The following is a 21451-nucleotide window of genomic DNA, read 5'->3' as shown; positions in this document are numbered from 1 at the left end:
ACGTCTGCCAGCTTGTTGTGAGGAACGGCTGCAGACACCAAGGTCAGCGAAGAAGGAGGGGGAGGAGTAATGTGGCTCCTGGCCAAGATTCCCCTGCAGCCTGTGGTGATGACCATGGTGGAGGAGGTTGTCCCCCTGCAGCCCATGGAGGTCCACGGAGGAGCAGAGATCCACCTGCAGCCCGTGGAGGACCCCACACCGGAGCAGGTGGAGGCCTGAAGGAGGCTGTGGCCCATGGAGGGCCCGCTGGGACAGCTGTTCTAGAGGGACTGCACCCCGTGGAAGAGATGACCCACGCCGGAGCAGTTTCACGAAGGACTGTGGCCCGTGGGAGGGACCCCACGCTGGAGCAGAGGAGGAATGTGAGGAGTTCTTCCCCCGACGATGACACAGCGGCGTAAAACAACACGTGATGAACTGACCGCGACCCAAATTCCCTTTCCCCCACCCCGTGCTGCTCGGGAGGGGAAGGTAGTAAAGATAATGTTAAGCCCGGGAAGAGGGAGGGGTAAGGGGAGGTAATCTTGTTCCCTGTCTCATTCTCCTGCTAATTTTAGAAATAAATGAATAGTTTTCCCCAAGTCGAGTCTGTTTTGCCCGTGACGGTAACTTTAAGGATTTCTCCCCGTCCTTATCTCAAACCTTGAGCCGTTTTTCTTATATCATCTCCTCCTATTCTCTCGGAGGGTGGGGGGAGCAAGAGACAGACTGCGTAGTCTGGTCCCGATCGGTGCTGAACTACGACAAAATTCTAAGACTATATTGTGATGGGGAGACTGTTCTCTAGCAGAGTGCATTTAGAGATACTTTAAGAGGAGGTTCTTTTAACAGAGAAAAAGAACTAAAAGCTTTTACATCTTAGGAATAACAGGGAAGTAACTGGTTTTTGTGCTCTCCTGATTAAGACAATGACAAACAAGAGCACCATGCAATTTAACTAGAAAACTGGAAACTAAATTGTTTTCCTTAATTTTAAATTAATGAAATATGAAGAACTACTTTCTAAATACCCAAGACACACTCAAAGAATATGTAAGAAGTGTATTTTTAGAAAATACATTAATAAGGCTTAAGATCTCCATATTAAAATGTGAGGAAATTAATGTCCATTATTTTTATTTCTTTATGCTAGGGAAAATGCTTATATTAGCTTCTTTGTGGTCCAAATCTACACTCAAGTAGGTCAACAAACTTAAGAGGAAAACCAAGGCTTTTTTTTTCCTTAAAGGAAGCAGATGAAATCACACAGTAGTTTATGTCAAAACATTTAATATTGTAAGCTAACTATTTATGAGCTTATAATTAGAAATAGCCATAAAAGGAAAAGTATATTAAAATGTTAAGAAAGTTTTAAAAATTAAATCAAATGGGAAAAAGTGCTAAAATTTCTACAAGTGTCAAACGATGAAAAGGCAGCAAATTAGAAACTCTGTAACATTCCAATTTTAAAAAGGAACTGTCTGATGATAAATTAATTAGAATGGCAAACACACAGTGAGAGAAGACCAAAGCCAGTTGAAGCAATAGAGAACTCAGAACACTGAACAAAATTCAGGAGATTAATTTTATATGAATGCATGTTAACGTACATGCCTGTAGAGAGGAAAGAAAAGCAAACAGATTAAGTTTGTAAAAGCTTTTCTTCAACCAAATTTAGAAAGACAGTAGGCAATAGAAGATGATTTGAAAACAAACTCCTGAAGAAAATATAATTAGTTCACATTTGTTCTATACCTAAAGCATCACTCTTCACCTCTTCAAAACCTAAAATCTTTTTTTAATGATTGGAAGCTTTTATTTTAAAATTATATTGGTACATGTACTAATCAACAAGGGGGAAAAGGTGAGGAGGTTTCTACACTAAGCAAATAGGGAATTTGTTATGCGAATAAATGCTGGTCTTACCACTATTACCACTTTACCTCTCACCTTTGACTCCAATACAAAAGCACACCTCTCCTTTAAGAAAACACCCAAGACCTTGCTCCAGTCTCCTCATCCTCCCACCACCTCCTGAACACATATTCTTCACTTTCTAATTCTGCTTCTTCAATACTCAGCTCTCCTGCTAACCTGGCCAACAGACACCTGCCTTCTCCCCTCACTTTACAGTTAGCATGGCCCCAGAAGCACAACACTTGTAAGAAGGCGTGCAAGCACTGCAGTGTGTAATAAATTTGCAACCATAATCCACATGTTTTGTAGTGACAGTGTAAATAGTCTGACACCACTCTGAAATACAAAAACACTGGAAGCCCATCAAACTACTCAAAACAAGAAGGATATTTAGCTAGCTTTAGAAATCAGCTAGCTTTATTCAAAATATAATTGCAGGGAAATGAAACGCTTGTGCAGTCTGCCTCAGAATAACAATAGAAAAGTCTAAGACAGACCATCATTGTAATTGTATATCTTAAACTGTCAGCCTGTACAGACTACTGAAAGTCCTCTGTCCCATTAGGGGCAGGTTATAGAGACTATACAGTGCAGAGTTATTTTAACCTATGTTTTAAATTTGTTTATTGCTTGCCTGTTTCTGTGAGGATCATCTTAAGACATGCATACCTAAGAAAAGTAAAAAAAAAAAAAAAAAACAAATGTTCTCTTTCTTTCAGTTCATATGGTTCTGCTGTTCTAAATTCTGAGACATCAGAATATTTCCTTTCACAAAAATACTGCACTCCGTATGTTTCCCACACACATCTCTTCATTTTTTTTTTAATTCCAAAATCAAAATTACAGCACTCAAACCTGTGTGAAAATTAGAAATAAAACAACAAGTCAATCAGGAAAGTTGCAAAGAAACCACCACACACTCACTAAGGCTTTCAGCCTTTTAGCCTTCTTCTGATGCAATATATAACTGGGAAGACACTTGGTTGTTGAATCCCACAGATGTATAAAAAAGAAATTAGATCTGCTTAGAACACTGTCTTCGTGCAGCACTAGGGTTTCTCTCAGCTCTGATGCATTGGCAGCTCTGACAACTTTTATTTCTTGCAATGGGCCACGCCAGTAAACAGGATTTCTGCAAAGCACAGAGATCCATTGCAAGAGACGGAATAACCAAACTTTCTTCTCTAGAAGTCTGATAAACTGCTGAAGAGCTACTACAATAGCTCTTAAGAGACTAAAAATGTTCACTATTTCATACTCATTGGATAAAATAATTTATTTAATTTGTGAAGCACAGAGCTTCGAATAGTTTGTGTTACTGCACTGTAGAGGGAAAGAAGAATGATAGGCAGACTTCATGTTCCTGGTTGTCCATGTGCATGGGACATCATACATTTTCATCTTACCATGTATCTTAAATATTTCCTGCTGATTTAGTAAATGATATTGTCCTCTCAAACCTAAGCCGAATTTTCCATTTAGAGCCTTCATTGACAGAATCAAACATCCCCTCTGGTCTTCCATATGCTTCCCATAATTGCCCTTTCTTAATTCTTTTTACTTCTCAAATTGTTCTTTCAGCACATTCTCTGAATAATCCCTAGATTCCGCCACAAAGCTGGAGAGGAGGTAAGACAGTGCTTCTACCTTCTCTTCTTTTACACTACCTCTGGATAAACGCTACATTTAGAATCATAGAATGGTTAGGGTTGAAAGGGACCTTCAAAGGTCATCCAGTTCAACCGCCCCTGCAAGGAGCGGGGACATCTCCAACCACATCAGGTTGCTCAGAGCCTCATCCAACCTGGCCTTGAACGCTTCGAGGGCTGGGGCATCCACCACCTCTCTGGGCAACCTGTTCCAGTGTTCCACCACCCCCATTGTAAAAAATTCTTTTCCTAATATCTAATCCTAATATCAATTTACCACTGACAGGTCTCTATTTCAGAATTGCTATCCTTATCTAAAATCCTGTTCCGCATTCCAGACATCTCAAATCACACAGTGAGAAGAGAGCTATTGATTTCCACATTATCTCCAGTTTTTCCATTACTCTGAACAAAGTTAGGATAAACAAAATCGATAAACAAATTAGAAAAAATTAGCAGTAAATGTTAATGAACCTCTAAGCGCTTCACTTCTTGTAATTGCTATAAAACAATTAGAGAAATCAATTAAGGCAAAGATTGTGATTTACATCACTTCTCATTCTAATAGTACTCTTAATTTGTTACCTCATTATCTAATATTTCTTTTTAATTATCATTAGCTCTGTCATTCTTTCTGAACAGCCACTGGCCATAGTTTGCTAATTAAGAGGTCACTACCTTTCCTTTTCCTGATAGATTTTAATTCTGCAAGCTTATGACACATTTATGGCATATACATACTGTGTTAGTAAATACAATCTGCATAACAGATCTGCAAGGGGAACAAGGAAGACCCAGGTAACTACAGGCCGGTCAGCCTCACCTCTGTGCCTGGCCAGGTCATGGAGCAGATTCTCCTGGAAACCATGCTAAGGCACACGGAGAGCAAGGAGGTGGTTGGTGACAGCCAACATGGCTTCACCAAGGGCAGATCGTGCCTGACCAATTTGGTGGCCTTCTATGACGGGGTAACAGCATCGGTGGACAAGGGACGAGCAACTGACATCACCTACCTGGACTTGTGCAAAGCTTCTGACACTGTCCCGCACGACATCCTTCTCTCTAGAGAGACATGGGTTTGATGGACAGACCACTCGGTGGATGAGTTTGCTGGATGGCTACACTCAGAGAGTGGTGGTCAACGGCTCAATGTCCATGTGGAGACTTGGTCACGAGTGGCGTCCCTCAGGGGTCTGTGTTGGGCCTGGCCCTGTTCAACATCTTTGTCGGAGACATGGACAGTGGGGTAGAGTGCACCCTCAGCAAGTTCGCTGATGACACCAAGCTGTGTGGTGCCATCGACACGCTGGAAGGGAGGGATGCCATCCAGAGGGAGCTGGACAGGCTGGAGAGGTGGGCCTGTGCCAACCTCATGAAGTTCAACCAGGCCAAATGCAAGGTCCTGCACCTGGGTTGTGGCAATCCCAGGCACAAATACAGGCTGGGCAGGGAATGGATTGAGAGCAGCCCTGAGGAGAAGGACTTGGGAGTGCTGGTGGATGAGAAGCTCAACATGAGCTGGCAATGTGCTCTTGCGGCCCAGAAGGCCAACCGCATCCTGGGCTGCATCAAGAGAAGCGTGGCCAGCAGGTCGAGGGAGGTGGTTCTCCCCCTCTACTCTGCCCTGATGAGACCCCACCTGGAGTACTGCGTCCAGTTCTGGGTCCAAGGACATGGACCAGTTGGAGAAGGTCCAGAGGAGGGCCACAAAGATGATAAGAGCGCTGGAACACCTTTCCTATGAGGACAGGCTGAGAGAGCTGGGGCTGTTCAGCCTTGAGAAGAGGAGGCTTCGGGGAGACCTTATAGTGGTCTTCCAGTACCTCAAGGGGGCCTACAAGAAAGATGGGGAAAGGCTGTTCAGTAGGGCCTGTTGTGATAGGATGAGGGGTAATGGTTTTAAAATAGAGGGGGGTAGATTTGAATTAGATATCAGGAAAAATTTATTTACAATGCAAGTTGTAGAACACTGGAACAGGTTGCCCAGAAAGGTGGTGGATGCCCCATCCCTGGCAACGTTCAAGGCCAGGTTGAATGAGGCTCTGAGCAATCTGATCTAGTTGGGCATGTCCCTGCTCCTTGCAGGGGGGTTGGACTAGATGACCTTTGAAGGTCCCTTCCAACCCTAACCATTCTATGATTCTATGAAACCATCCAAGCAACAATATGACTGAATTTCCTTAGCCAACCACAGTACCTGAAAAACACAGCAGCAGTGTGCCACAGATGGAATACAATTTTACCAGGTTACAGTTCAAAGAATTTTGGTCCATAAAACTTTATAGTTTGAAGCTAAAGTAAGCAACATTCCTGTACTACACAGAAAGTGAAGAGCACTCTGAGATAACTTAGCTGCCTACCTCTTATGTGTACAGTTGAGGGCAATGACTTAAAGATAGATCTCCCCTCAAATTTCCTAATCCATCTGGACTACAGGAAGTCAGCAATTGGTGATACTCATTATATATTAGGGAGATTGTCCTTTATCTGAACTTTTCTTAAGAGTACAAAATATGTAAAACTTCAAGATCAGGCATACAATACAATTTTACTGTTAAGTCTTAAATAGTCTCTGGACTTGACTAGAAATCAGGAAAACAGGTTATCTGTCAACAGAATAATAGATTTGAGAAAATATAATAACAGCTTTGATGGGAAGTCTAAGCTCTGCTACAGAACTAATAACAGGTGTTAACAGGTAAACTACTGTATTTCCTCTTTTTTTGAAGGTATTTAAACTTTCATCAGAAAGGAAAAAACCACTAATTTAAGGCATGGCATTTGAGATGCATGTAAGTCAGCTTATCAGTAGGAGTGTTTACTGACTGCACAACATTTGGACTGCAGACTCTTGAACCATGTCAGTGCTAAGAACCTAGAGGTAGAGACATATGTTATAGTAACAGGACAGCATTAGAAGTAATTAGTTTCATTAAGAAACACAAGATAATAGCTCTTGTTAAATCAACTTGGTTTAAATATTCCCAAACAAATAAAATTGTTTAATATTTTATTTCAGAATAATGCAATTTCTATCCAGATATACTTTTCATGGGTAATACTACAAATTAAAGTTTAAATTATTCCTTAAAACTAATGATTGAATTGAACAATTCAGTATGTTTTTTCTACCATTTATTTCCCCTTTGGGCTCAGTATTTTTTCAAAATCTTAATACAAATACCAAATGTGAACACTTCACATAATCAGCAGTCTATCACAGATTTTTTACTTTTACTGTATTTATTCACTTAGATTGGCATATTATTAACTACAAGATTCATATTTAATCAGCTTTTTAAAAAAAAACTTATACATTTTAATAGCAACAAAGTAATTTTAAAAGTACCCTACAATTAGTAAAATGAAATAAAGTATTAAATACACAGTCCAATTTCAGCAATCACTTCAGTACTATATTTCAACAAATACACTGAATATTGAAACACACTTCAATAAGTATAAATATTCAATGGCTGTATCTTTCAGTGTTTTAATTATTCATTCAGTCACAGTCTTGTAATTTAACAAATCCACGCGTGGCATTTCAAAGCCATGAAACTATGGACTGAAACTTACATTAACCAAACCAAAATAGTGCTCATTGACTGGAAATTGTTCCGGACCAATCTCTTTCTCCAAGGCTGAGGCATTGGCGCCCTAGAAAAATCAAAAGCAGTAAAATATTAGTGTTGTAACTATGTACACAGTGAATTTAACTAGTTGTGAAAAAAAAAAAGTGTTGGGTTTTTTTTTCAAGGATAAATGATGAAAACCAATGAACCAAAAAAAAACCAAAAACCACCAAAAAATCCTTGTCACAACCATATACCTTGTTAACACCAAACCAGTATCTTCAGATCTCAGATCGTAAGACTTCAGCTTTATTAAACTTACTTACAATGAAGCTCTCTCTAGTCAGGAGGGAAGAAAACAAAAATAAATGAAAGACTAAATTTGAAAACAGATTAAAGACCTTCCTATCTATACCCTGGAGGGGGGAGAAAGTGGAGTGGAGTGGAGCTCAACAATCATACATGGCACGTTAACCAAACTTGTTTAGTTAGTCTACTGCTTAATGCAAAGACAAGCTCGTAGGCACGATAAAGTTAGCCATGAACGCAGAAAAATCAGCCCTTTGAGTTCTGTGTTGATTTGCACTCTCAGGATGTTTAGATTGTCCACAAATCCATTTCACACAGGTCTTAAAGCAGACAGCAAGTCTTCTTTGCCGTAACTTAATACTTACATACTTATAATAAAGAACCTAATACTCTTCTACCACAAGAAAATTATTTCAACATAATTGAAAATACCTTAGAGATATGTTTCTAAATACGTTCTATTCAAAAACACCTCAAAGTAAGTTGCATCATTTTCATGTATTTTCATGCAATTACACTGTTTTGATGTTCTGTATTTATTATTTTCAGAGTGGATCTTCTTTAATAACAATTGTATTAATATAGTATTGCAATGCAGGTGATACAAGGCGAAATTGTGAGCTCCCCTTAACAAGTGTAATTTTCATACTATGTAGCATATTTCAGAAAACATTAAGAAATGCAGATTATTCATAGGAAGCAAGAAGAATGGTCTCTTCCACTTACACCAAAACTATAAAATGTTCAAAGTGCTTTGCTAAATACCTTGAACTTTGAAAAATTAAAAGTCAGCACAGTATAACTAGCATTAGTGTGCATTACCAATGCTGCAGCCTTTGCCCAAAATCTCTTGGGTCTGATCCTGAAAAAGAAGTCAGAGAATGTAACTTTGGTTAACCTGTGGTTCCAACCAATCACTTCTGACTGAACTGGTGCAATAAACACTGAATTTCAAAGGAAAGAGAGGGTTTTTTTTCTTCAGAGACAGAAAAACTTCTACTCTTGAAAATTCAGAGAAAAAATATCCTTCTCTGGTCTTTTACACTGATTGCTTTTAGAGAAAAGCAGATGTATCCAACTCTAAATCCTTTTTGTTGCACACAACACTGATTTATATTTATATATATAAATATAAATAAATATATATAAATATATATATATCTCCTCTATCAAACTAATATATGAGCATGAATATTCCAGTCTAAAGTCAGGCCTAAGCGAAGCTAAAATAGCACATAGCATACAGTGAAAAATCTTAAAAGCAGATGCGACTCCTTCCCAACAAGTTCCTTCTTTACATCACAAATGTAGCAAATAGCCCTAGACATCACAACAGTAAAATTAAATCAAAATCACAAACTGCATTAAAAACAGCCCACAGGATTTCAGAGATTAATTACACATTGGGGGAAGGGAGTCAGAATTAATATTAAGACTGTACCAAAATGTATAAAATTAAAATGAAATTAAATGAATTCTATTATGAAATCTGCCATGACGTGATTGTGGTACCACAAAACTTACAAGCGGTTACACAGTCTAGGTCAGTAGTTCTGAAACTGAAAACCCATGGTCAAAGACCCATTAGGAAGCAACAACTTTAACTACAACAGAGCAAAAGACAGCATAATTCCTCACTTGAGACAGTACAGCTCTGCTCCATTCACAACACAGCCCCAGCTGATTTTTTATCAGTCATACCCTCTGCAATTATGATAAAGTCTCTCCTTTACTGGGGATCGGGCTCCCAGGCTTACTACTTTAGAAACTGTTCTCAAATGGTGATGATAGTGGTAAGGAAAAGAGGTTACAAACTCTCATTTAAGATTAAAGCACTCCACAACTTCTGAATATTTAGTTTTGCAGCCTTATTGAAAGACACCCATGAGCTCTGGCAAGGTGGATATTATTTTACAAATAAACTAGGAAAAAAAGGAACTGTGGAGGCCTTTTTTATCCTACTGTTAAAATCTCTCCTTCTTTAAAAATAAATAAATTAAAGAGCAGGCTTTTAGGAAATTCTTTCTTTCTCTTTTCAAAGCTAGGGTGGAGTAGCTGCTTTATTCTGTCTTTGGAAGGAAGAATATTATGGTATAAACTTTGATGTTTCTGTTTTGTACAGACCTGAACATGGTATTTAGTTTTCTAGCACAATAAATATCCTGACTTGGTAATCAGAAAGACATGCTAAGATACTCCAGTATAGTTATGGTTTTCTGATTATTCAAGGCTGTTTCATTCAGGGCTTAGACTTTCACATTATTTCAAAGCATGGCATTAGTTACGTTTGAAGGCAGTTGTTTATGAACGTTTTATTACTACAAACCAGCATGGATGTTTTACACCAATATAAAAACCCTCAAGCTACTCAGATTTCCCTCTACAGGTCTCTTTTCCTCTTCCATGCAGGATGTTATGCCGCCTTCCAAAGTAATCATTTATACTGGGCACGCTGTGTTGGTTGCAGAGAGGGAAAGCATAGCATGCAGCTGGGGCTTGAAAGAGTATGCTAAAATGCACGTTCACACCTGACCCGCAAAAGCTATTTTAAAACCTAACTATCCCTTGCTACAAAAGGTTTCCCATTCAGCATTACAGTACACATTATCAGTCCCAGCTGACTCTGCCATTATGCAAATACAGATGCAGAGGGGAAGCACTGTGACACCACCAACTACTATGGTACCATATCATCTTTTGGACAATAGGAGAGCAGAGGTTTATGGCAGACGTGGAGTCTCTCTCTTTCTGTCATCCAAAATTGACTTACTGGGCTTGGGATGTGGACTTGAGAGATTTCAGTCTGTGATGTATGCTGCAGAGTTTAGAATTCCTCCCTCTGCCACTTAACTGGGATGTGAGAAGATCCCCAAATGAAGCTCTCTTTTCTGGGACTTACTGAACAACCCATACAATAAGTGCTCAGTCCCCACACAGCAACTTGGCTTTGACATTGTGCAGGGGACAGAAAGAAACATCATCAGCTTTAGTCAGTACACCCACCTCCAGTTTCCATACCCTTCTGAGCGGAAGCACACAAGGTCTTTAGCCAGAAGTGGGAAGGAACAGAGGCACAACAGAAGTCCAAAAAAAGCTAATATTGCAATAATGCCAGCATTTACCAGTTTTGCATCATATTAGTATAAAATCTATACATCACTAAACACTGCCTTACATTAACCCCCTTCCAGCACAGAGATAATTATACAGGCATACAGAACATGTATTTGTCACAGTTAATGCGATATAGCTTTATAAAGTGGAAAGTTCAGCAACTAAGGTTCAGCAACACAATATGAAATCAAGATTTGCTTAACTTTTATTTGTTATTGAAAATTATTCTGGAAACAATGTTAAAATATCAATTATTATATAATAATGTTTTCACACATAATGAAAGTTAGGTGTAAAGCTGAACTACTGTACTCTTAATCTTGTGTTTAACTTCAAATTGATACGAGATAAATCATAAGTAATCTTAGTTTAACCATGTTCAGATCAGTTGAACATTTACTGCTTATCTTCCCCACCAAGTTAAAGAAAAAAGGCTATATTATTTTATTGGATGTATCAAAGATCCCCTTAGATTCTAATTTTTTTTAATGAAGGGATAATAACCCATGTTTATCATGAAAGGCCCTTAATTAAGTTTCTCAACTTTTATTTTCAGAAGAGCTTGAGGTTTCTATAAATTAACACATTTAACATTAACCAAATGAGTGTTTTATTTCAGTTTAGCGGAATTAAGGCCCAGAAAACACAGTGGGAGAGGAAACTGTAGCATCTTTTAATTAAGTACAGTTGAATTTTCCCAATTTTTAAGTTTTTCAGACATAGATTCTCCCAAAGTTGTTACATAAATTAAAAGAACTCTGACATTGTTACATTTCAATGGAAAAGAGTACAGACACATGATGGTGGGTTCAGTTTTTCACTTGCTAAAGCAATAACATTGTTAAATATCACGTCCGCCTTTACTATTCCCTTTTCTCACTGCCTCAGAGGTCACACTACTGTGGTGCTACATGTTGAACCAGTACTCCTGAGACACACAAACAGCTACCATATGGATAAGATAATTGGAGCCAATCTGTAAAGCAAATCAGTTGGTGCTTATGATCTAACGTACACACTTTGGGATTCAGAGGGTTTTTGCCAGATTGGTTCTAGGCCCCCTCTGTGACTGAACACTCAGTTGCAGCTAAACTATGTTGCTTGATTTAGTTTCCTCCAAAAGGAATCTAATTTGTGCACTCTAAGGCCATTCCAAGATGCAAACCAAAGTATGGTAAATTGGGATGCCTGGGAGAATCATTTCAGAATTGCACACACCTTACCTGAACTAAAACACTAATGAAAATGCACCCAGCACTTGTCTAAAGGAAAAAAAAAAAAAAAAAAGAATACAAGGCCACTTTATATTAAAATTTCTGTCTAAAAACATCAGCAAGCAGGCAAACAATTGCAGTTTTCAACTGTACATTTCCTATCTTGTTGTTACCATCCAACCTAGTAGGCAGCATTTCTCTTACAAATACTTGATTCATAACCAGCCTAGTGTGCTTTGAAGATTACACTGGTGTTAGTCGTACTGGAGGGTAACGGGGGAGGGGTTGACCTATCCCTTTCTACAATAAATATCAGTTGATACCTTGGTGGATCATCTTTTCACTAATTTGCTGTAGCTATTTTATCCTCTAGCTTTACTGAGTTGTAAATTTCAAAAGTAAAACCAAAAATTTCACCTTTAAAAGAAATTTCTTATCTCAAAACTTACATTTGTTGTCAAAATTCTGAAGATGTATTTCTCCCTTCACACGTGCACTATGCTAGATCCTTCCCTCCAATGCTATCCTCTGCCCTCAAGAAGCAGGAAACAATAAAGATAAAAGGTGACTCACCTAACTAAATCATGTTGCACAGGCATGTGTAAGCCCAGTTTGTTTAAACCTTTAGACCTTAGCTATAAGGTAAGTGAACAAGAACAAACCCCCCCACAAAACAGAACTTTTATTCTTCCTAATGACAGAAAAGCATTACAAGTAAAAGAGAAACTCAATAACCAGGAATAGCAACGTTTTCCTGAGCAAGAATAAAACACTACAAGTATAAAAATAATTTAATTATTGATAATTAGAAAAAAATAAATCTCGCTATAGCAGCACTCATTTACTAGTGCTTTCACTTGTTTTTTTGACATGTATTAGAATACTCTTTCTTGTCTGTGCCACTAGTGACTCATAGAACCATAGAATGGTTTGAGTTGGAGAGGACCTTTAAAGGACATCTAGTTCCAACTCCCCTGCTATGGACAGGGACACCTTCCACTAAATAGGGTCACTTAAAGCCCCGTCCAACCTGGCCTTGAACGTTTCCACAGATGGGGCATCCACAGCTTCTCTGTTCCAGCACCTCACCACCTTCATAGTGAAGTATTTCGTCCTTACACCTAATCTAAATCTACTCTCTTTCAGTTTAAAGCCATTACCCCTTGTCCTATCACTACATGCCCTTGTCAAAAGTCCCTCTCCAGCTTTCTTGTAGGCCTCCTTGAGGTACTGGAAGACCACTATAAGGTGTCCCCAGAGCCTCCTCTTCTCCAGGCGGAACAGCCTCAACTCTCTCAGCCCGTCCTCACAGGAGAGGTGCTCCAGCCCTCTGATCATCTTCGTGGCCCTCCTCTGCACTCACTCCAACTGGTCCATGTCCTTCTTATGCCAGGGGCTCCAGAGCTGGATGCAGTACTCCAGGTGGGGTCTCACCAGGGCAGAGTAGAGGGGCAGAATCACCTCCCTTGACCTGCTGGTCACACTTCTGATGCAACCCAGGATGTAGTTGGCTTTCTGGGCTGCAAGTGCACATTGCTGGCTCATGTTGAGCTCCCAACATTAACCAACATCCCCAAGCCATTCTCCTCAGGGCTGCTCTCAATCCATTCTCCACCCAGTCTCTATTTGTGCCTGGGATTGTCCCGACCCACATGCAGGACCTTGCACTTGGCCTGGTTGAACTTCAGGAGTTCACATGGGCCCACTTCTCAAGCGTGCACTAGTTAATGCACTGTGACTGATGGACTCTTCTGGTAAGGAAGAAATACACAATTCCACTCTTCCAGTTATGTTTTATCAACATATGTGAATTCATCCTTTTCCATGTATTTATATGAATCAAGTCTAAGAGCAAACAGAATAGCTACATTTAATCAGTTTATATCTGTTATTTTGCCTGCCAATCAAAATGGAAACATATTTCTTTTGATATTGTCTCTAGTCCAGGAAGCAGAAGTGAAATATGCTGAGTGGGATTCAATAATCCTTGCTGTTCATTTATTTGCAAAAGAACATGCGTTAGTAATATACAACTTGATAATCTAACTACAGAATATTTGGATTGTTTCAGTTCATATTTTTAAAACACTTACAAATAGTGTTATTTTCTTAATTAATTAAAGACATAGTGCTGTAATTCTAATCATGTGCAACTAAGACAAAAGATTTATTGAGTACAAAGTAAAAACATCTCTGCCTGAGTAAGGAAAATGATAAGATAGCACAGAATTACCTTCTCTTCACATTTGGTATGTCTATCACGCCCATCTTTTTGAGCCCCACTAAGAATAGACGGCATATTTTCCACCACAACAACTAGATACAGTCATATTTCCTTCTGTTTTGAATACTGAAGTCAAAAAATAAGTTACTCTCACATATGAAGCTGAGATTCAGCACATTAGGGCTCTGGGCTTGGCTCTTTCGTGGAATTGATCTTCAAAACATGAAAAGATGTAATGATGCTTCTACAGTTCTTCCCCAGTCACTGTCAGACTTGAAACGGACTTCATCTAGTACCCACCCAATACAGAATTAAATCATATTGCTAAAAACTAAAATACTGCCAACAAGACGAGTCGTATTTATATTGTATAATTCCAGAAAATTCCTGGGGTAACACTGTTCACAATATCAGGTGCCTTTGCTTCAGTTTCCTCCAATCAGACGGATTTTCAACAGCAACACATCTCATAATGACACTTATTAAGTGGGGTCCCAAAAGATCAAAACTATTACCTTCAAAGATTTTTTAGTTAAAGGTTGAATTACACTAGCAGACAAGATAGGAAGCCTGTGAGATGTATTTAAAACAGGATCTGATGGTGACCTTAGGAATCTTTCACTGCTTAAAAAGTACAGACAGGTATAAGCATTATATTCATCTTTTAGAAAAATCAGACTTACCTAATCGCACAAAATGCAGAGGGAGAGAAAAAAAAAAAAAAAAAAGGAAAAAAAAAAAACCAACACAAAACCATCACATTTGCTCAACTGGTTTTGTTGATAAACTGCACACTGTGGTGTGTTTCACATGCTTTGTTAACCCACATAATTCCTGTTTCATAGAAAGAAGTATGTTGCTTTTACAATTTCCCATTTTCATGGAATTATAAAAAGAATTTGAGTTTATGAAAAATCGTTAAAATGTTTTCCAGTTCTGGTCTACTTATGTTAACACACTATTCTGGTTCTACACTACAAAAAGGTCTAGATTTTTTTTTTCCTCAACTGAAAGATCAGATAGACCTTATTGAAATAAATCATTCATTAAAAAGCATTTAACTTTAGCAAACTTCCTAAGCTAAGAAAATAAAAGCTACTCTCTATACAGGGCTTTTATACATCTCTTTCTTTCAACAAATTTGAAAGAGAAAAGTAGACAATATGAATTAATAGACAAACATCCTTTTACCACATTTTTAAGAATCATTCCTAGAAGTCTTAATGCAAATTAGTTGCTTCAGTAGTTTAAAAAGTAAATACAAAGCCTACGTAAATGATCAACCTAAATATTCAAGCTTTTCTAGTAATAGGATCAGTTAATCCCACTGACACAGCTAGAAATTCTGTCAGCAAAACTAGAGTCCAAGTTTGTATTTCATTGTTCTTTGTGCTTAGAACTTGCAAGATGAACATATGTATATGTAGCAGTAAAAAGAAAAAGGAACATTTATATAACTGAAATTATCCAGCCCTGTGCTGTTATAAATACTGCTTTACAGCTACAGAACTTCAGGAATTTTTTCTTAGTGTCTCATATTTGACATTTGGTTTATGTTAATTTAGAGTCAAATTCATATTTTGATATAAATTTAAAACAAATTCATCTAAATTAATTAGTATACTAAACAGTGACACAAAGCCAGTATTTTAAAGAGCAAATGTACAGACTCATCTTTTATTACCATATTGTAGCATGTTGTATCTACAAAAATTATGATGACAAATGCCACAATCATGCTTCAGTCTTGATGTCGTATTTATCATTAAATACTTTCCTGATAAAAACTCCAACAGATGACTGAACCTCCCTACTGTGGTTTAAGCTCTTACCGCAACTGTCTAACAAATACTTATCCAAAAGGTAACATGCTTGTAACAGAATCACCACAACACAACACGTGTCTGAACACTCCAGTCCACCGGTCAAGGTGGATTCAGGTCAGGATGCCAGAGTGAAATGCAGTGGCTGAGACGCAGCACGTGTTCCTTCTTGCCAGCTCTGCTACATAAGCAAGTCAGATAGCTGGATAAAGGAATATCATAACACTGCTATTTTCTCTGTGTCATTTTAGTCCCCTTCTCTTCTGCTTTCTTTTCTATCACCTCCTCACTTTGAAGCTATGTTTTTCCACAACTTTTCTTTCCTTGCTGTAATTGTCAATTCTCACTTCTTCCAGCATGAGTCTTCTGTAGGCTTTCCTGTGGAATCTGTTAACCTGATCATCAATTAATGTTTAAGTATTTTAATTTGTGCTTCAGAGAAGACAGTGCAATTAGAAGGAACAGGAGTGAGTACCTCATAACCATTTCTGGCTGACTGCAAACTCTGGCAAACATCAATTTACATTAAGTGCAGATTTCACAATCAGGTTTGAAAATCCTACTGTAAACAAGTAATTCCTTAGGCAGTAATGCAGTCCATAGATGTACATCTATCTCACAGTTATAAAATTTTCCTGCAATTAAGTGTTTTTATAAAGCCTCTCTGCTATGACATCCGAGGTGGCTGCACTCCAGCCTTCCCTCAGCTGGGCACTTACTGGGTCTGTTTACTCTAAGCTGCCCTTTTTTCCCCAAGATGTTTGTTTGAACTTAAGTACCTCTGAGACCTCTTCATCCTTGTCAAATGTGACTGAAACAGGCAAAAGAGTACTGGTGAGAGGACCCTTAGACAGCAGACAGGCTGTTTGAAAGGACAATAGCCAGCCATTCAGCATGATTCCACAAGTCTTAGCCCTCTCAAAAACAAAACAAAAATTCAGACTCTAAGATACGCAGAGACTTACCATGCAGAACACACTGTTACATCATACAATCCAGATCTAGCCACAAACTAAGTATTTGATGTCAGCGTCGGGGGGCTGAATCGATCACTGAAGACATTTAGTGACTCTGACTCTGTATATAAGATGCTAAACTGGCAGATACAGAAGGGAACACGTAGACGAATATTGAAACACGAAGAAAGTATTGTCATGTCTAATGCTACAGCTTCTAGATTAGCATCATTTTAAAATTTCATTAAAACTCTTTCAGGTTGTGCTAACATAATCAACCCATTTCTAGAAGAAATGCTGAAAAACAAGTACTACTACCACTACAACTTCCTTCTGTATGTCCGAGACCAATGTCTTTGTAGCTTTTTGTAGTTTTTAAGCTACAAAGATAATTTCTATCTTCTCTTTACTTCAGCTACTGTAAGATTTGATATCTTTCAACTGCTGGCAAGCGTTTGCGATGTTCTAGACAACAGAAGCAAAAGTCAGGAGTACTAGATTCAATCTCTATTTTAAGGTGAGTACAGCTTGGGGCATATCTTCATTGTAGTTAGCATGGGTTACTTTTCCACTTCTCAGCCATGCACAAAAAAAAAACCAATATAATTCAGTCAGGTAAGACTTTGACTGCAATTTAATGCATGGATGAGGGTCCAAGTTCTACTTTTAATGCAAAGACATTTAAAAAAAAAAGAAAAAACAAAACCACACACTTCATCCATTTTGCAACAAGAACAGTGGCTAAACCACTCAAGGGCAAAGGTATTTTCCACTGCTTTTCCACAGTCTCCAGCTGCATAATTAAGACTTACTACAGCACAAGGAACCACAGGAGCCATGACGTAGAGCAAAGAAGTCCAAGGAAGCTCAAAGGGGATACAACACTAGGAGACAGTACTACAGGAAGAGCTCTGCCATCACTGGTATGAACACCAGAGTATAGATCAATGATCTAACGAAGCGTACAAAAGAGCCAACCCTTTGTAGACAGAATGTGTTCTTATAAGATCATCTCAAAAGACACTGTGGCTAATAAAGTAAAAATACTGGATATCACTCTTCACTGTACCCACACAACATGCCAGTACTGTAAAGCATACTATACTGCTTTCTAATATCCAGAGCTTGAAAAACAAGGACAAGATGCATAAAATATAAGTGAGTCAGCAGAAGTGAAATTTTAATTTGGATACAAAAAAAGAAAGTAATGAAACGCAGGACTGTGATAGAAGAGCTTCTTCAACAGAGTTCCAGACTGCTCTGTTGCAGATTATAAGCGTATGTGCGTGTTAGGTTTGTGTAGGCACAAACTGCCTCCTGACAAAAATTGCCTGTTACTGGTTTTGTACTAACCAACCACATGAATAGAAGCAACAGCCTGAGAGTTCTTGTAAGAGGCATGGGGAAAGGCAAGAAAAACTTGTAAGAATTTTTAGGAAGTTGTCTGGCAATTTATCAAAAAGATATGTCTGACAAAGAATTGTCAGAAAAGAATAGTATTACTCAGCAATTTTATTCCTTTTTAATTTTTTTGCAAAACATATGCTTAAATATGAGTATATGACTCTTGTTAAAACTAAAAAGATCCACCTGACCATAACCACATTCTTCTAAACAACTTCACAGTAAATATCAAATGCTTCTTCACACTATCTTTACTGAGATATTTTAAGCACAATCTTATATTATCTATTAAGTGTTGAAAAAACTCTTACAGGAGGTATCCTATGCTAGCTGTCCCATCTCACAGTACTATACATCAGAAAGGCACAGGAAAAACCTTATGCCTGGAGTTTATCCACCTCAGTGCACAGGATTATGATTGGGCAGACAAGATCTAATTGCCGTCAGAATTTCAGCTTCACAGATATAGACACTTTAGTTAATCCTAAGAAGATTTTAGTTGAAAAAAAACTATTTGGGATTGACCTACATGTCAACGACATAATGTCAATGATGTAATGTTATTTCTAACAACCATACATACAGAATAATCTTAAACTAGCTGCTTGGTCAGTCCAGACCTAGAAATTCTATGCTGTCCAGAAGCAGAAAAGTGAGGTCCCACACTGGACCTAAATCAAGGGGCCAGCACTGAACTTATGTTACAGAAGTGTTAGTGGTCAACTGTGAGTGAAAACATGTTAGCTAGAACTGCAGTAAAATGAGATCGTCCTAGCTCAGGAATCAATCACACTCAACAGTCTAACCTAGAATCTAACCACTTAACAGAACGAAAACTCCTGAAGTACGTGGTGCATGTCCTACAACACTTGGCCATATAAAGATCTTGGTATACAGCTCATGAACTCAAGAAGTCAGACTCTCCAAGTCCAAATGAAAAGATGTGATCTCCCGTACCACAAAAAGCATTACTCCAGTTGATCAACTGAGCAATCTCACACCACGGGCTTACAGACATGCATTCAAAATTCTCATGTGCCATCTCTGAAATGTGTTTGAGATGTTAAAGCCTCTTTGCAGCAAGATTTATGAAAGTCATAAATCAGTTTCCAGTAATACAAAACATCAGCAGTTCCCACTGTTTGACGTTACAAGATTCATTAATTCAGCAAATTAACAAACCAGGTGACAGAGTGCATTTTTCCCCTTAACCATCTCTTCCCTTCCCCTGTGGAAACAGATTTGTTTGTTTAGCCACGGAATAGGCAGAAAAGAGCACAAATGCAAGATCTTCGGCTATGAACCATCCACTCATCTCTTCCATTACAAGTACAGTGACTTCTACTAAGGGATAATTCCTTCCTTTAAATTCAGCTTTCCTCCATAAGTGAATCTACTGAGCTCTCCACCCCTTAAAAAAAAAATAGCCTTATCACATCTGTGTATCTGCTTATAACTCTAATTTATGAAGAGAGGGAGTAATGAAAAAGCAATGAGTGGAAGGAGCCTCCTATCAGGACCGGGATCGATGCAAACAAGCCAAATTACACGCCAACGCTTGGAGCGTGCCCGGCTGGGCAGATCCCGCGGGATGCGAACACTTTTCCGGGTGAGCAGAGGAGCACCCGCCTGCTACTGGGCCGGCGGTTAGAGCCCCACAGCACCGGAGGGAGGCACTGGGGGAGCCGGGGACAAACGCCGGGGGGTGGGGAGAAGGAGGGCGCTTCTCGAAACCCTGCCCTAAAAGTAGCCCGGCAACGAGCCACCCCGGACCAGAGGCGATGTCCTAAAGCTCTCCCTCCTGGCTCCGGGGAAAAGCAGTCCCCACGCACTCCTGTCCCGCTCACGGCCAGCGCTCCCCCCGCGCCCAATCCCATCCACACCCAGGCCGAGCCTCCCAAAGCCGATTAACCCCCGATCCCCACCCACACCAGCGCTCCCGGGCCTGGGACCCCTCCCCTCCCCGCCCCGCCCCACCCGCCACCGGGCAAGCCCGGCCTCCCCCCGCACGCCTCTCCCGCAGCCCCTTCCACCGCCCCGCCCCCGGGGAGCCGGCGGGGCGGGGGGGCCCGGGCCTGGGCCCCGGCCCCTCACTCACCATGGTACAGATGGAGGCGATTTTGGAGACTGTCATTAGGATTTCCATCCGCCCAGCGCCATCTTCCGCCCAATCACAGGGCTGAGCGGAGCCGGGCTGGGCCGGGCGGGAGTAGGAGGGCAAGGGGAGGCAGGCGAGGGGTGGAGGGGGGGAGCCCCCACCGCCCCCGCCAGCCACGGGCCACGCACAGCCCCGCTGGCCCCAACGGCCGGGCGCGCGGCTCCCCACCGCCGCCACACAGCCTCGCTCACCCTCGCCCCGCGCGCGGCCAGCACAGCGCGAGCCCGCCCGGCCCGGCCCGGCCCCGCCTCCCACCGCGCCCTAGCGCCGCCGGGTCACCAGCCGGCTCCTCGCCCCGCCCCTCTCCTCTCCGAGCCTGGCTCCGCCCCCTCCCCGCAGCTGCCGCCCGCGGGGCCGAGCGCCGCAACCAGGCATGCGCGGCCCGGGGGGGGGGCGGTTTGGCGGGGCGGGGTGGTGTCTCGGCCCTTTCAGGCCGGTCTGGCGTGGGCGTCTGGTGTGGCAGCGCTCAGGGTTTAGACCCTGAAAAAACCTTCGGCTCCTGTCAGCTCCTGCCACTCTAACGCCAAGCTAACTTCCGAGTGGCTTCTGACACCTGAACGGTGGCAGTTGTGCCAAAGCTGCTGCTCTAGGGTCCCTCCCAGGGCCCTGGAGAGGCATGTGGCTGTCTACGGGTTCCTCTCGCCTTGTGTCTAGATTACTGGCTCTTTGGTTTCTGTGAGTCTGGTTTTGGTTTTCTGCATGCCCCAGCCTCAGACTTGGAAAACAGAGCTGACCTGTAGAGCAGTCATCAATATCAACTGCTTGGAGTGTCTGCCTGGGAATGAGATGAATCACCTAGATGGGCCTGTTCGTCTGCAGACTGTAAGGGAACTCTGGATGGCTCATTCAAGATATTAAAGAAGCATATAGCAAGCTAAGAGAGAATCATTTAGGTTGGAAAAGACTGGTAAGATCATCAAGTCCAACCGTTAACACTGCCAAGCCCACTAAACCATGTCCCTAAGCACCACATCTACACATCTTTTAAATACCTCCAGGGATGGTGACTGCCGCTTCCCTGGGCAGCCTTTTCCAAGGCTTTACATGGAATGTTCCGCCCTATCTTTTTTTTCACATATGGAAAACACTGAGCAGATCCAGATGCATTATTATTAAAAATAATGTCTAT

General features: G+C 40.5%; 1 protein-coding gene across 8 annotated transcripts in view; it reads right to left on the bottom strand.

Annotated features, from left to right (window-relative positions):
- The window catches only part of USP12 (ubiquitin specific peptidase 12), a 44590-nt gene extending 24061 nt beyond the window's left edge, over positions 1-20529 (bottom strand). For 4 of the 8 annotated variants that reach the window (XM_086739470.1, XM_086739466.1, XM_086739469.1 and 1 more), the window contains exons 1-2: positions 16095-16194; positions 7125-7205 (exon numbers count right to left, since the gene is read on the bottom strand). In XM_086739470.1, the coding sequence (XP_086595596.1) occupies positions 7125-7205; positions 16095-16163 (150 nt within the window). In that variant the 5' untranslated portion in view covers positions 16164-16194. Of the gene's footprint in view, positions 1-7124; positions 7206-7377; positions 7397-16094; positions 16195-20262 lie in introns of those variants that run through there. The other 4 variants (XM_086739467.1, XM_086739471.1, XM_086739473.1 and 1 more) reach the window with 3 other exon arrangements.
- Positions 20530-21451: the final 922 nt, after the last annotated feature.

Source organism: Chlamydotis macqueenii, chromosome 1, assembly GCF_036417535.1.
Source record: "Chlamydotis macqueenii isolate bChlMac1 chromosome 1, bChlMac1.mat, whole genome shotgun sequence".
Classification (NCBI taxonomy): Eukaryota; Metazoa; Chordata; class Aves; order Otidiformes; family Otididae; genus Chlamydotis; species Chlamydotis macqueenii.
Note: the sequence above shows the minus strand (reverse complement) of the source record. Positions and strands in the feature narration are given on the sequence as shown.